The 17757-nt window shown below is 31.8% G+C and overlaps 1 protein-coding gene across 2 annotated transcripts; it reads left to right on the top strand.

Annotated features, from left to right (window-relative positions):
* Positions 1-1854: 1854 nt before the first annotated feature.
* On the top strand, positions 1855-17480 carry LOC147067741 (traB domain-containing protein). 2 transcript variants are annotated; one of them, XM_085952749.1, is made up of 10 exons: positions 1855-2124; positions 2794-3072; positions 6845-6922; positions 7092-7252; positions 10168-10292; positions 10935-11061; positions 11310-11449; positions 12083-12234; positions 12968-13076; positions 16796-17480. In XM_085952749.1, exons 1-10 carry the CDS (start codon positions 1998-2000, stop codon positions 16908-16910), a joined length of 1413 nt encoding a protein of 470 aa, XP_085808875.1. In that variant the 5' UTR covers positions 1855-1997; the 3' UTR covers positions 16911-17480. The 2 variants fall into 2 exon arrangements, with proteins under 2 accessions (XP_085808875.1, XP_085808874.1); XM_085952748.1 differs by having other exon boundaries at positions 2776-3072.
* The last annotated feature ends 277 nt before the right edge of the window (positions 17481-17757 follow it).

Genomic DNA, 17757 nt, shown 5'->3' with positions numbered 1-17757 from the left:
TTAGTTAGTTTTTTTAAAATTCACAGTCCATAATAAAATTGATAAAAAATATTCTTCTATCTATAAAATATCCAAAATTATATATGGTAAAATGGCATAAGTTTAGATAAATGAATATTTTTTGTCTATTATCTACTATGGTTTGGATTAGGAAGGGCTTATTTGAAATTAAAAATTGACAAACACTATCTAAACATTGTCGTCTTGGTTCAATGTAAACAAATACGTTTGACTGACAAAGTTTAGTATGTACTATTTATATCGGATCTTAAAAGCATACCTCCATCCTTCGCCACTGCACTATTATAGTCTATAAAATGGCATAAGCTAAGATTTTATTTTGGTACGATGATCATATTTTATCCTGCAAGTACTCTTTTTTTATTTGTTCTGAAATATCAATTGAAAATTTTCCACTAAGGATCATATTATTAAGTACAGACTCTTTTTATAGCTTTTCTGACTTTCCAATCGAAATGTTCTCTGTGTCAATCGATGTGCTGTATTTTTGACAATTAAATTTTAGTGATTTACCAAAATTTCAATGAAAATATAGATTAGGTATATAAAAGGACAAATAGGTAAAAGTATAGGTTATATAAAAATTCATATTATATAAAATAAATAGGTAGTCAATTTCTTGAGGGTGCGAAGACTCAGATGAGCCAGTCAAGTTGTTGGATGAGATCCATAAAGATTATGAAGGCACCCCTGTGGGCACTTGGCCCCTGGGTCGCCCCCGGAGAAAAATGGGCAGTTAATGATAAGAGGGGCACAGATAGGTTGAGTGTGACCGACTGGAGAGAGAGAGAGCTCGAAATAGAGAAAACTGGAGGACAGTTGTGCAGTCGGCCATGGACCTGAATGCTCTGTAGCGCCTGATTAAGTAAGTAAGTACAAATTAATCAAAAAGACACTATACTAAAGTAAAGGAATGTCCTCTAACAGTCTAACATATTGGACAGGCACAACACAGCAGTAACAAATTGATGGTTAGGTTAGGTAGAAATACAAAATCCGGTGCATGAAAAAGTTATTGGCCAATCATATTATCCAAGATCACTATTATCTTGTACATTTATTTTTATTGGGCATGTTTATGATATAAATTAGTTTATTAGGTACCTACTCGTACCTACATAATATGATATCAGTATGTGTACAAAATCGAACACTTCTCAATAAAAATAATATTTAATAGAGGTAGGTACATACATAATCTTTTTTGAAAGTATTTAGTTAGGCAGCTTAATGTAGGGTTCAAATGGACAGAAACGCTGTACCGGTTTATTAAATCCCCGAAATAATCATTCCGTTTCGTGCGAAAATAAAATATTGCATTACGAATTATTAAATGCAATTAAATTCACTTACTTTTATGTAAGAATCCATTTTATTTATATTATACAAATATTATAAAAATTAGATAAATTTTATATGTTGATATTATATTGGGATTTCCATTTTTCTTTTTATCTGGTGTGTCTACCATCATAATATACCTCAAATTATTTGAGGTAGGTATATGATGGTAGACACCTAGTTCAGATAAAACCACCAACACATTAATATGCTAGTACCTACTGGCCCGAACACATTTGATTAACATCACGTTACATGCTGTCACATTGAGATAGTGATAGAGATAGAAACGTTGAGCTGATATAGATAATGAATCTCTAACTCTAACAAAGTTTCTATCTCAGCGTGACATTACATGACGTAATGGTAATCATCAAATTATTATTTTTGACTAGGCACCTATCAACTTTTATCAATCAAGTTTATGTATCACCAATGAAATAATAAAATATTATTTTTTATAACTTATTTACTTTTCATCATTCAGGCAACACTCCTCATCTGTTTTGATTCTAGATTGACCGTATGGTTGTTTTCGAATAAATTTTCATTGGTTTTAAATGTAAACTTGCGTCGCACTGCTTAAGTTATTTTACTATTATTTCGTGCACATCCCGTTAATTTGCATTTAAATAATGTCATTTCAATCTAGTTCACCGCCAGATAGCGATTTGTCCATGTTTACTGCAAACAGTGATACGCTGACTGGTGTTGATTCATCCTTCGACATGAGTGGAAATAATATCACCGATATTACTGGAGGTTTGTAAAATCTGAATCCGTTAATTCCCCAATGAGAAATACAAGACAACTTGCTTATGAAGTAGTTCCTATGTTTATAAATTAATATTTAAAAGAATTTTCAGATGCAAAAAGATTGCAAAACTTTTTGTAAAATTGCTCATTCCCAAGAATTTATTAACACCGGCACAGCAGCTGTCAGTGAGAATTTACTCATTGACATTTTATTTCAGCAGTCTTTTAAATATGTTACGTATTTTAAACTAGGTATATGTTACAGGAAACGTAATTCAAATGAAGGGAAGAATTCTATCTATTGCAAATTTACATCATTAAAAAGTGAAATGCCACGTAAAATCGAGTGCATTTTCGATAAATCCCTATGCAACAAAATTATGTGGGGGTTTTTTTTTTGCTATGTTTTAATAGAAATTACTTAGCTTTCGATTTGGCTAGGAAGAAGATAATTGCTATTATAATTATTATCTATTGGACTATTTTGTTTCCGAAAACTCCCTTGGTGGTTCACAGTCACGACATGAGTGATGAACTAAGGTCAGTTCAATACCATTAGTGCCAACTTGTTATGCTATCGCGATATTTAATTTTTCTCATGATTCCTAAACATTAACTTGTATGATCAAATTTGTTACAAATTCCACAATTTTTCAGATAAATCTTTTCTGATAGATTTCACAGCTCAACACAATAAAGCCATCCCTGGTGGTGACCGGAGAGATTTTTCTGATTCTCCAAACAGAGAAGATAGTCTGTTCGGGCATATTGGCTCCAAGTCGAAGAGCACACCGTCCAAAAAGACTAAAGATACAGTCATTGACATGGCTAGCGATTCAATCAATTTAATCAGTCAGGAAAGGGGTGGAGAGTCCAAGGAAACGACTCCCATGCAGGGTGATGACAGAAGGAAGTTGTCCGACAGTGACGATTCTGTAATGCTTGTTATTACTGGTAAGAATAAGTATTATTAGCATTATATAGCCAGCGGGATTTTTATAGCAGGTTTCTGTACTATTAAGTATCATAATCTCACGCACTAAAGCTTGGGGTGGGCCCCGGTCACCTTCTAACTATCTTCTCTCCTCTGCCCTGATTTACCACGTGGATATAAGTAGGTGGTTTTTCAAGAATTTATGCAAATCTAATTGTTTTGGTACAAGTCGGTTATGGGGAAGCCAGGCGGGAACCGTGCTAATTGCCATAGCCGATTTTGGCAAAATTCAAGAATGAAAACCTAACCTAACCTAACTTGACCTAACCTAAACTAACCCAACCTAACAAATAATCCAGTATATCGGATATTTTCAAAATGTGTTTGCCACTGGCTTCCCCATAACCGACTTGTACCATTTTGTTTTCAATATTTGTGTAAGTTAAATACACTGATGAAATAATGGAATCTCGAGATTGTATCAAAACGATCGATGGGCAGACAATTGCACACATGGACAGATTCACTAGCTTAATCTTAACTCATTTCGTGCGTCCAACGCAACAGGTGTGTTGCCAATTAGTTGGCCATTATATACTATTAGCATGTTAATTAAATAGTAATTAACAAGTCCGCAGTGAATGAGTTAATCAAAAAAATATTACCTATTTATACTACTTTTTTCATTTAGTGCTAACACCGCGACTGCCTCGTTTAGAGCAGTTGGCCATTAGATATAATTAACGTGTTATTTAAATGTGGTAATTAAAAGTTCAGCAGTGATTGTGATATTTAAGAAAATAAATAATCATAATATTACAAAATAATAGTTAATTATTATAATACATTGACCACTTTAACGTTAAAAATGTCAAGAATTAAAATCTAACATCTTTTTATTTGTGTACAATAATATATCCACAACAATTAATTACGAGGAATCTTTGGTAGGTATTCACTTAACTCGATAATTCATGCTCGGGATCTGCATAATATGAACATATGGATTTGTTCCAGTCATGCGATTTGAGGCCATGGCTCATTTCTTTGGAGAAGTGCTTTCTGTCTTCTATTCCACTGTGGGTGTTAAATGAAGTAGTAGATATAATAACATTAATGTAATTAACAAATTTGTTGGTTTGAGTATGTATGTATAACATTCTTTTTACTTACATGGTTATGAAGGAAGTGGTCAATAGAAAGCAACGAGCAGACGTACATTGGTAGCTTTCAGTATGAATTCTCTAGGTTAGGGATGGCAAACTTATGACACACGTTTCACTCGGTGTTACAGAGGCAAACCTTAAACGTTGTATGAAAAAATTTTGTAGTTTTTACACCTAATTTATCTAAAATTTTTGAAAATTTACTTTATCTAGATTGGCCTGTTTTTATCAACATTCATACAGATTATGATATACAGTCGAACTTGATTATTACGAGGAAGATGGGACCGACTGAATTTGCTCGTTATAAGCATTACTCATTACATCGTTATATAACATTTTTCACACCACGTTCTATTTAACATAAAAAATCTGAAAACCATCGTAAAAATCCCCGAAACAAGCATGGTATTCATAAACTACAAAAAAAGTTGTTTATTGTAATGCTAATGAAGTGCTGAGCCGCCGGCACTGGTAGGTACCTACTGAATTCATAAAGCTTGGATTTTTTACATGCAATTTCAACCATATGCGTGAATACTTTTCCAATGTTGTCAGCGAAAACACTAATTAGGTACTTAGACACTTGACTAGTGTCATAAACGTAATCCGATCCCGACGGCATCGGTCTAGTTAACTGCCCAGTCGGATTTTATTGCTTAGGGTCGAAAATGTTGTTTTTAAACGATCGACACATTAACAGTTTTGCTCGGTATACCCGAGAAGTAGCTTGTTATAAAAGTGAATAAATGTATGGAGAAAATCATAAACTAAAATGTCAACTAATGTTTCCTCATTACATCCGAGATCTCAATATTTCCGTAATAATCGAGTTCGACTGTAGTTTGAATAATATTTTTATCAATGTTTTTTGAAATATGTATGTGAATACAAAAGTCATCAGAATGTGAATGGAATTTATTACCTATCCTATACGTTTAACACAATCACTGCTAAGCTGTTAATTAATTTTTAATTACCACATTTAAATAGCATGTTAATTATATCGAATGGCCAGGTAACGCAAACGCGCCAGTCGTGGTGTCAGCACTAAATGAGTTAATTCAATAAAACAGTAAGCAAACCACTATTTTGATATCTTTTGGCAAACATATGACTGTGAACTATTATTTTCATCAATGAATTATTTTAAATCGAAAATAAAATATCAGCTCTATAATGGTTTAACTGAACCATAGTATGTGGGATTCTAGTATAAACGGCATCTTCAATTATCTTCGGAAAGTTTTCCATTATAAAATGCAAATTAATTAATTGACATCAGATACCAACAAAAGTCTCACTAAATATTTACGGATTCAATCTTTTTTTGGGAAATTTACAATAAACCGTAGTGTAAAAATAAGTATTTGGCTTTTTATTTTATTTATCTGACTCACTATTTTTTTCTGACAATTGCGTTTGATATGTGAGTATGCATGAAATTTGACACACTTTTCGAAAAGGCTTTGCCATCCCTGTTTTAGGCCAATGAATTCATTGGTATTTTAATCTGCACACTTATGGCTTCTCTGCATACTATGACAAAATGTATATGAAACAACTAGGTGACTGATAAACTATTTGATTTTCCTAATTTAATTGTAGTGTATAATATGCTAAAAATACTATTCTAACAAAGAGCATCCATGGTGACCTGGTTGGCAGAGCAGTTGTCTCGGCAGTCACAGTTGGTCACGTTTTAGATATAGCAGCTGCCATAAAATTCATGTTGTTTTTTCAATGTCTATTTGATTCCAATTTGCTAGGAGAATGGCTAACATTCATTCATAAGTTATTCACTGTTCTAATGTATAATTTATATAATATTGTCATCATAAACAATTTACTACTATTAATAATATGTACAAAGAAATATAATTTTATTAAATATTTTTCTTCTAAACTAGTGTTTTTGTTAGTCCTTGGTCAAAAGTAAAGAAAATTTTATGTATTTATATGCAAAGTCGACTTAAGCGATTTTTGTCGGACCGGTGGGTCCCGAATACCGCGATAGGTGTATCGTGTAACTTCGGGATATTACTGTATTGCAGTTCACCAACGTTATATATTATTGAGGGAGAAGTCCAATAAATAAAGTACCTGCATTTGCTTTTAATTTATCTTTGTTGATGTTACCATTTTAAATTGATGGTTAAAAAAAAATGTTTTCATAATCAATTTCCAATTGACAATAATTATTAATATTTTCACTACAATCATGTTCATATGAGAAAGAATTATAATTTAAAAAAATGTTGAATTTAGTTAAGTAATGTTTAGGAACACACAGTTGCATCGAATGCTTTCTTGGGACAAAGAGTTTCTTTAGTTAGATTGCAATCTTTATTGGCGGCTCATTTCGGAAAGAAGTTTTATTGTTCGAAATCATGTTTAAATTCTGGCAACCCCGTAATTTAATGTCCAATGGTGAGTTCACCGTAATTTATTTTAGAGGACTTACGCATTAGAGTAATGTTAACCCATTCGCTGCAGACCTTTATTTAATTTAATAGACACAGCGAATGGGTTAAGGGATTACGTATTACTTTCATTGAAATTATTAATGTTTCTGATCTAACCGTAAATTATTTAGTGCACCCACACATTTATTTAATGTTTCTAGAAGATTCATTGAATTCGGGAGATCAAAGTGATATGGATACATCAACAGAAGACCCAAGTGATTCCCTCAAGGAGAAAAGTAAGACCACCATATTATTAATTTTAAATTCTAATCAATTTAGGTTTTGTACTATGTATTCCATTTGAATCGTTTTTAACTACCATCAAAATTATAGAAAGTGACCATGGTTGCCAGTTATAAAATAATTAGTAAATCCGCTTGAGTTTTCATTATTTTATTTTTTCAGAGAGTAAACCTTCACCCAATCCCAGCCTCAGTATGAAAATAGCCAACATAGATGATAACCTTCCGCCTACTGTGACATTATTAAAGACACCTGATGGCTCTAAAGTTTACATTGTCGGCACAGCGCATTTCAGTGAAGAATCGCAAAATGATGTCTCAAAAGTAAGTAATATATTGAACATAGAGAGTTGTCGTCAGCGCGCAGAGCTGACCATAATATCCTGTTTATACGTGCATGGATTTACTGCTGAAAAAATGCATGTGTAAACACGTATTATCGTGCAAGATTGCATGCATGGGTTAAAGCTCACTAAGTTCCTTCTGAATTTACACGTGACAAGTGTACTGTGCGATATCTGCCCCTGTGCAGTAAAACTGTAGGGTGAATACCCTACCATCCAGCATGGCAGGAAACCATTAATTTATAACAACAATGTATCTTGCAACATAATATTGTTAAAATTGAAAAACAAGCGATTTATGCGAGTCAATCAAATTTCAACAAAGTTAATTTAGCAAAAGAATATAATAATTCAATTAATCAATAATATTGCAAATAAATAAATAATGCTATGTAAGTTTGGTTGTTTGTATGAAAATCAATCTTGCTCAATTATTAAAACTGCATAACTGTTCAAATTAAAATCAATTGTTTATAATATATGAAACGAATCATGCATTGCACAATAAAACTCATAAGCATGATTATCAAAAATATTCAAGTAGTTGATAGTAGCATTTTCAATTGTATCGAATCAATATAAAACACTCAGTAGAAGAAAGCAACATCGTCATTCAGTTATCAAAGAGTTAGCCGTAAGGTTATCGTTCCGCTTCGCCCGATCGATCTCGTAATCCATCAGAACGCATACTCGTTATTTCACTTTACTAAATTATAATCTTTAAATTTATTTGTAATAATAAAATTGATATTTATTTGGAAGGAGATAATAAAACCAGGGTTCATTTCATTCACGCACCAAATTCTGAGTTATTCATTTGGGAGTCAAACCAACCTACCCTCCGGTTCCCTATTCCATCTCACTTCCGATAAAACAATAGTGGTGAACCTGCCGGTAAAAAGCAAACCACACCGCGCAGAGACTCATTTTGACAGATTTTCACGATCTGGCAAATAGTACCATAAAATGACAACATCGCGTCATGCTTACTCTTGAAGAATGAAATTGGCGAGACAGTCAACACTTTGACGTGTAAACAGTTATTATCGTGATAGTTGAAAATAAACACTATCACTGCAAGTAAATTCATGCACGTGTATAGGCACTATTAGTATTTTTTTCATTGGTTATGGGTTGTCCCCAATAAAAATAAAATTTCATTCTTCTGATACCTGTGATTAATGCATTGTTATATTGATATACTATAGTATTTTGAAAGATCTTTAAGCTCGTAACTCCGATTATTTTATGAAGTTTTTCATTTTTTAAGGAATGTTTCTCTACGATTTTTTTCGATGCGATACTTTTGTTTCGATAAGAACATCTCTACAATAAACACAGTTGACACAACATTGGCCAATAATTACTTCTAAATAACAGTATGTGAATAAAAATCATGAAAAGTTATTCCATCCTTTTTGGAGTGTCTTGTATTCTTATTTCCACAAGTTTTAACAACACATCTAGGCATTTTATGAGATAATAATTACAACAAAGACTAAACAATCGCGACTTTTTCCGCAACACTTTCACTTAGTTGATACACTTCAAAAATGATTAATTGATTAATGATCCGGTTCAATGAATCACAATATGAACATTTTTTTCGCACTTATACATGTGTCAAATTCAAACTAAGATTTCACTATAATAATATTAATTATGACATAATTACATAGATAATGTTCCGAAAAAAATTTTTGTTCACATTATACTGTTTTTATTGTTTGGAACCAATGAAAATTATTAAAATTTAACGACCTAAAAATATTTAACGGCCATTCAACAACTGGTGATATAATAAAACATATTTATATCATTGTCTTCATCATTATAGTTGCTAGTCATTTATTTTGTCAAACTGTCAATGCATATAATTTTTGTTAGATTTATTTCACTGAAATGTAGCCTTTATTTATAATATATGTGAATTATAATAATGTAGTTATGGAAATTTCTGTAGGTATAAAAAACTATGAGGGAACTATTTCCCAAAGCCTGAATGTGGGGAATACTTAATCATTGCCTGATAAAAAAAAACTGGTAAACTGTATGTGGGAAGAATATTACCATGAAATCCAACACCATGTTATTTGGACGCCAAGCTGTCTGCAAGATTTAACAAAACAGCTGGCTCTGCTAGTATAAAATTACACATTGATGAAAACTCAATCAAATGTTTTTACTACCTACTACTTTAAATCATTTACCAGTGAAAATACCTTTCGATGCTGTGCTTGTTCATATAATATAAATCAAAAGATTTTACCACTTTATAATATTCAACTGCAGTAAGGAAAAAGTACATAATCCACGCTAATCAAATTTTACAGGAGGCACAAAAACGTTTTTGTTATGGTTTTCGGTCAAAGTTAAAATACAAAATAAACATTACCGTGATATGCATGATAATTAATAATTCGGTTATTATATTCCTAATCTGATATTAATTATTATTCGTTAATTAAAGAAAAACGAACAAAAATGATGGTTATGTCGTTTTTCCCAATTCACTTCCTTCTTTTTTTTTTTTAAATTGCCAGCCAAATTTAGATAATTAATCAGCATTTGTAGCTTACATCCTTTGGACACAACGTGTATTTAGTTGTGCACAACGTTATTATCCAATAAAACCTATTTTGAAAATATTGAGGGTTACTTCCTTTTTCTTTTAACAGTCAAATAATAATAATTATTGTTTTGTTCTTTGTATAATGACATTACGATGAAAATATAATTTATGTGGGTTAATTCACGAAGATGATCAATTAGTATTTTTGTTAAACTTTTGTGTATGTTTTGTTTTTATAGTTGATTTTCATTACCATATTTGGAGATATGTTGAAAAAATGTGACTACAGTCTAAATCATTGATGTTTTCATTTGTTTTAATAGATTATCCAGTCTGTACAACCGCACATAGTAATGGTAGAGCTGTGCTCCCAAAGGATAAACATATTGCAGTTAGATGAAAAAACTATTTTAGAGGAAGCCAAAAATATTGACTTCCAAAAGATAAGGTTGGTAAACGTATTATCAAACTTTCTTTGACTACAAATAATATTGATACTGACTCGGCATTTTCGCATTTCTGATGTTTGCTATGTACCTTTGCTATTGAAGAGTTTATAACAGAGCTACATAAATGTAGACGATTTGTATTGGTCCCATATTCTACATATTATGTACACTAAATGACAGGAAGTGTCTCTTTGGTAATAATTCTGTAAATCTGCAATTAGTATGGCCGGTAATCTACGGGGCAAGACTTTTGGCTAAGTTTTTTTGCTACTTCCCAGTATGACCAGACCCTTTGAGCTTCTTTGGACAAGTAACAAGTTACTGTATTGACTATATTTTTATTTTGTGTTATCATTGTCTGTCAGATAATATATAATATCTAAGCGACATCATAATGGCATGTGGCAGTTGGTGGTAATGCTTTTGCAGGCAATCGTCAACACCAAATGCCGAGTCTAGTGAGGCATGAATAGAAACATCTTTATTTTGCTCCAGACTATAGGCAGATTCAAAGCGACATTCTTATGGCACAGACAGTAGTCGGTGTAGATCATGACGTTTCGTATAAGTAATTTAAACACTACATTACAATATTATCAAAATACACCTCAGCTTAATTGAATTCAATTTGTTATTTACAGAGCCACTATTCAACAAAATGGTTTATTCAATGGTCTCATATACATTCTGTTACTTAATATGTCTGCCCACATCACAAAAGAACTTGGAATGGCCCCCGGAGGAGAATTTCGTAGAGCAATACAGGAGGTATTTGAATATATTTTCTTTTTAATATTAACAATTACATAGTATTTTGTTGTGATCTGTGGAAACTGTTAATTTACATGACCCTAAAATTCGAGCAATCAAAATTTTATACAGTATTTAGAGCGCATTAGTTCAATTTAGATCCCTTCCATTCGTAGGACAGTTCTGTCAATTTTTTTGCAGAGATTTTTTTTAGCTTGTTAACACATATATAACTAAAAATTGTATTAATCTAGTTATGTTTTTAGGTGAAAAAAATTCCTCATTGTATTGTGCATTTGGGTGATCGTCCAATACAAGTGACCATGCACCGGGCCCTGGCCGCTCTCTCTTGGTGGCAAACTATCCGTCTGGTCTGGCGTCTTCTCAATACTAAAGATCCAATTACGTAAGTCCAATCTATACTATAAAACACAAAGTTTGTCTGTTATTTAAAGGCTTTGAAGGCGGGTTCTAGAGCTTTGAATTTTTTACTGAAGATTCTTTCGCTAAAACGCAGATCAACGTTACAAATGGGGTGAATAAAATACATTTGATGACTAATTTTTATCTTTTCCTGTGGAAACTGAATGTTTTTGTTTGTGGATACATTGTTTAACTTTTTTTATATTGTTAACTGTTTGTTTCCAGTTTTAGCTGAATTCTCGGATTTTCGGTTGATGTAGTTATCAAATTTCTATTTCTCAAGGTGTCTACATAAAATTTTCACAAAATAAATATTAAATTCTGTCCGAACAGTCTGTTATCAAACATTGAAACACTGATCAAAAATTAATTTCAATGCTGAATTTGTATCACAGTTAATATTTTATTATTAATTAGTTAGTGACCCCTAGAATATCATCTAGGGGTCTCAGCCATGGCTTGGAAACCTGTGACCTGTCTAGTATACCACACCCATGTTTACTTTCCTTTGGCTTTTGTCAATTTCTTCTGCGTTGCTGATCACAGTGGCAGAGATATCTGGTGATTAAATTACTTTCCAACAACGGATGAACCTAATACTTTATTTGATTTGTAGGAAAGAAGAAGTTGAACGATGCAAGCAACGAGACCTTTTAAAGGAAATGATTGCCGAAATGGCTGGAGAATTTCCGGCTTTGGAGAGAGTATTCGTGCGGGAAAGAGATGTTTATCTTTCATATTCTTTACAAATTGCTGCTGTGTCAAAAAGTAATATTTATGAACCGTATATCGTATTACATATCTCTTAAAGTATATATTATAAATATTTGTACTACCGTCCAACAAGATCTTCTTGGCTACGTGTTAAAACTGTGAACTAACAAGCTCCTCCTACTTTTAACCGCACTAGCGACTTTCGGTTATTGCCTAGATTTTCTTGTCGGACAGTACAATTAAAAGAGTTAAACCTTTTTAAAGGTTTCTCAATCTTTCCAAGCCACAACTGTAAATTTTATAATTAACAAGTAATTTGCAACCCTTGTCACATTTGCATAAAAACCATTTTAAATAGATTGACAAACACAATTATAATATAAAATTTTATGTGTCAATTATCAATCATCACATTTTCTTATTTTCACTTGCATTATTTTTCTCACTTTCAACCGATGTCTGTTTTTTGGTCATACACATACATATTATAAAACATGTATATAAATGTAAAAATGATATATCATCTCATAAATGAATTTTGCATTGTAGTCAATATTTTTTTGTTTAAAATTGAATAGTTTATGACCCCTTAGAGACGCCTTGTGACCCCCCTATGGGACCCATAGGATGGCAGTTCGGAGGCTTTTATTAATTGTTACGATCTTAGTCTCGGAGTTGGATCATAATTGGAGTCAGCCGAAATCTTTTTTTTTTTATCGAAACCCTGCATTTTACCATGGTATATTTTTCTTATCAAAAGAATGCTAATTGATTTTGTTCATTTTAGCTGTGAATGAACCAATGAGAGTTGTCGGAGTAGTGGGTATCGGACATGTGCAAGGCATTCTTGATCATTGGGGAAAGGTGACAGCTAAGCAGATTCCTCCCATAATGAAGTAAGATTTTATACTTGATGTACACAATTATTTATATCTCGGAAATATGGTTATCAATTATTGTGAAACTTACAGGTCTGTACACACTATGATATTCTGACTTATTGTACTACTTACTAAAGCAATATAGTTAGACTTACTTCACATTGGTTAGTTCATATGTACATATTTCTGTCAGTCGCTGTACACAATATAATTTGAACCGGGATTGCAAAAATTCTTCCAATATTCATATCCTATTATTAATGCATTTTTTTGTATAAAATATGTTTGGTACACTTTTGAATTCATAATTCTGATGAAAACTTTTGCCATTATGTATGAACATTATATGAGATCTACATTTTCAAAAACCGGAGAGTCCACGATTCAATATTATTTGTGGCTGGTTTTATTCTTGATTTATTTTAACCCTTTCTAAGCGTTACGAATCCCGACTTAGTACAACAGTGCGCGTTGTTATTTCAAGCATCAATAAATCGTAATAAATGTCAGTCAAACATACACAAATAGAGTAGTAAAAAATCGGAGTCAAGTTCAAAAATGATTATGACAGAACCTAATATTTTATGTGACTCTAAAAATAAACATTCGTCGCCTAAAACTGATAAGAAATCACGAACAAGATTTCTTCATTGAAAAAATGCCGGCTTACTCGAGCGGCGCCATGACACTTACGAAATGGTGCTGGACTAATGCGTCGATGACAGATTAACAAGTGTAAGAACAGTTCAGTATTATAGTCTACGGCTACGATTTCGACAAATATGTCATACACATAATGAATAATAATATGGTTTATGACTTTTATGAGCATTTTTGTTGAGTGTGTTAAAAAAATATCAGTCATAAATAGCTCATTTTTATAGCATCCAGGACATCTCAAACTGTGTAACTTTTATTTGAACTCCCATACACATTGCAGCACTGCAGGTCGAGTATAAATAAATCATCCTTGAGAACTACTGGCTATTTGAGAGTAATGTACTTACCACCAGTGCCTGGTTTGTACCTACCATTGACCCCGAACTGAATGGAATCGAATGACACATAGTTTATAACAAAACGGTTTATTTTTCGAATACCTATTAGGCTATTACAATTCGTAAAATATTAAATTTCAAACACTTTTTGCACTTCTAAATGCTTTATAGTCACCACAATTTTATTTTCAAGTTCATTTGTTTTTTTTTTTATTATATTACTTCAATAACCTGTGGGTCTATTCTATACTTATCGAACACTAAAGTGATAAATAGTATCAAACTTAGGGTAGGTTTGTATCAAAATATTAGCACTTATTGTAACAATTACACGAAGTTGGTTTTTATTGTTGCAATAAGTGCGATATTTCAACAGCAGCAAGATAGGTGCTGTTAAAATATAGCACTTATTGCAACAATAAAAACCAACTTCGTGTAATTGTTACAATAAGTGCTAACATTTTGATACAAACCTACCCTAAGTATGATAATATTTATTACTTTATCACTTTAGCGGTCGATAAGTATAGAATAGACCCACTGGTACTAGAATAGGTAATCTCTTATTTTATTATAATGACATGATAGTAAGTAACTCGAGTTATTTTCGACTATAAATATAAGAAGAATTCTCCATAAAAAAAAATAGTAGTCATGAATCAAACCCTTTTGAATAGTGTTACGAAAAAAATAATTCTCAAGTGTCTGTCTCACACCAGCAGACGATGATTTGCCGCGCAGTGTATAAAAATTCAGTAGCGCGGGACCTGGTGTAGCGTAATACGACAATTTCCGCATTTATGCGGGAACGGGCATCTGATTGTTCGTGTCTTTTCTTTATAAATGGCTGATAACTAGGGTAAATAAATAATTTTTGTCTGTTTCACCTAATTCTATAACCAGAAAATAGTATTTAAAAATGTTAATCAATGATAAACAAAGAGACATATTGAATCGCGGACTCCTAGGTATATTTAAATGACACCTTGTTCAAATTATTTTCCGAAACTATTTACTCGCGGATAATATAATAGCAGATAGGCGAATGAATGCAATCTCCAAAAGCATTCCTTTTGTAAAAATATTTTGTAAATTCACTTTGATCAATGTAAATTTCGAATATTCTATTTAACAGTTTACGCACCAAATAGTTTTTCAATCATTAAAAAACAATATAACTTATTATATCGCAAACTCGTATCGTTACAAACACGTCAGTCAAATGTCTTCGACGCACATGCACTAAGAAGCGATAAGACACTATATACGCGGCAAATTTGAATTGGCCCGATGACTGATATTTTTTTATTCAAGACACGCTCCCGAAAAATATTTATTTAAATTAGATAGAACAAAAGTTTAGGCTATCCATTGACAGATGTCAAGAGAAGGATGATTTCTGAATAAATTAAATCAATGTTCGAATTATTCGCGCCTGGCCGAAAGGAGTACTAGGCAAACGAAAATCGAAATGACTTTAGTCAGCTGACGCGCGGATGACTCGCGCGTATAGGCTGACTAAAGTCAGTTGCCGCGTTAGAAAGGTTAAGCAAAATAATTTAACTCTTTTACTCCCAGCTGATTTAGCCTAGCATATGCGAAAACTCCCAAGCGTTTTTTGACAAAAAATCGTCGATTTAGTTTTTTTTAAATAACTAATTCCACACATGTTTTAAAAATTTGAAACTTTTTTTGTGTGTTCTCAATGGTGTATAAAGCAATAATAAGTAATAATATTGATAGTTTACATCAATAAAACAAAAGAAAAAAATAATGTATCAATATTTATTTAGAAATGAACGGATAAAACTATGTTTGAACAACAAAACAAGTGTGACAACATTTTTTTATTTATAATTGATTTATCAAATTTTATAATATAATCTATCCTTATGTAGTAACAGAAAAAAAAATAAACAAATTATTATTTATCTATGAAATAGAATTTTTATAAAGTAATCAAAAAAAATCGTATAGTGTCCAAGGTATTCAAGAATATTATTCAATTCACGAAATCGCAAGAGAATTCGATACAGTATCGACGACTAACTGATATGGAATGAAGTAATTTCAAAAAATAAGTCTCAAAGCACTAAATCATTTATAATAATATTTATATTCATGTATTTTTTCACCATCTTACCAAAAGTACAGTGGCATCCATTGTTAGTGCAAAAATTACAAACATCATTTTGTAATGTGATATATGAATCATAAAACAACTAAAAGAAATATCAGAATTTAAAATGTGTCATAAAAATAATGTTTTATTATTTTTATGACCCTCTTTGGTCTCAAGTTCGACAGCAGAGCAATTATGACTTGTGAGTTAATAGGGTGTGACATAATTATAAATAAAGCTGACACTAAAATAAATGTTACTCACACTCAACACACAGTGAATATAATGATTCGTCTACACGAGACGAAATATGACGGGAAAAAATTTGGAATAAATCGTAAATTTGGTTCCAAACTTTCGGCTGATGGATCGGCCCAGATGGAGTTTTCGCATAGGTATGGTGGGCCGAAATATCGGCCCCGTGGGAGTAAAAGGGTTAATATTGGAATTCGTGACTATGTATGGAATATACTGGTCATAATCAAGATAACAGACATGTATATATTATATATGTCATGTCATTAAAATTTATCAGTTACATACTGGTTGATTGTATCATTGTCAATGGATAACTTACTACATAGTGTCATATTTACATCAATTTTTCTTTTCAGAATTCCTCCGCCGTCTCTGTCCAGTCGCATCATTAAGGTTTCCGTGAAAGTAGCCTTCGTGGGATTAATAGTGTACGCGGGCTACAAAGTCATTCCAAAAAAATGGTTGCCTTAAATTATCACTCAGTGGTATCCAGTCAATTCAAACTAATTGCAACATTATATTTTTAAAATGTAATTTAGATAGATTGAAGATAAAATAAATTTTAGCATCTATAAAATCTCATTAATATATTCAATTGAATTTGCAAATAAATTTGTTTGAATTATTTTCATGGAATATAATATATACAGGCCTGGGCAAATTAAAGCCTGCTTAGAACCTGCCAAATTAGAACCTATATTTATGTATCGAAAAAAAATAAGCTGAGATAAATACTGGAATTAAAAAAATATTGTATGGAATTATAAATTAAGGTTTAATTCAATATAAAAATGCATGTACAAATATGAAAAAATTCCATTCATCTTAAATTGTATCGACCAAAAAACTGTATTTTATTTGGCGGTCCATTGTCATTTAAATTCTCAATGTGGACCCTTGAGTCAGAATTCTTGCCCAGGCTTGCAGTAGAGCCTCGATTATCCTGACTAATTGGAATCAGATAGTCTTAAAATGAAAAATGACAAATCCAGATAATCAAAAAAAAAAAAAAAAGGAAATATACTTCATATACTTACCATTTTTTGACAATTTCTTTTATCCATGCCTCTTCACACAAAACTGATTGATAATGAAAATCCAGAAAACATAAAACCAAGAGTCCAGATAATCGTCTTCTACTGAACACAATATTGCATATTTTTATGTAGTTTTGCAGTACCTACCAACTACCTTTGATAGACTGATATTAAATTATTGCCTATTCTTTGTGAAGATAGTTATTTTTTGTAGGTATTATTGGTACCTAGTGAATAATTTGTGTATTTTTTTATAAACGGTATTTGGGTATGTATAAGTA

This window comes from Rhyacophila brunnea, unplaced genomic scaffold, assembly GCF_057557595.1.
Source record: "Rhyacophila brunnea isolate RB1 unplaced genomic scaffold, BYU_Rbru_1.0 scaffold_3, whole genome shotgun sequence".
In the NCBI taxonomy this organism is placed as follows: domain Eukaryota; kingdom Metazoa; phylum Arthropoda; class Insecta; order Trichoptera; family Rhyacophilidae; genus Rhyacophila; species Rhyacophila brunnea.
The sequence above is the reverse complement of the archived record's forward strand: the minus strand, read 5'-3'. Positions and strand labels throughout refer to the sequence as shown.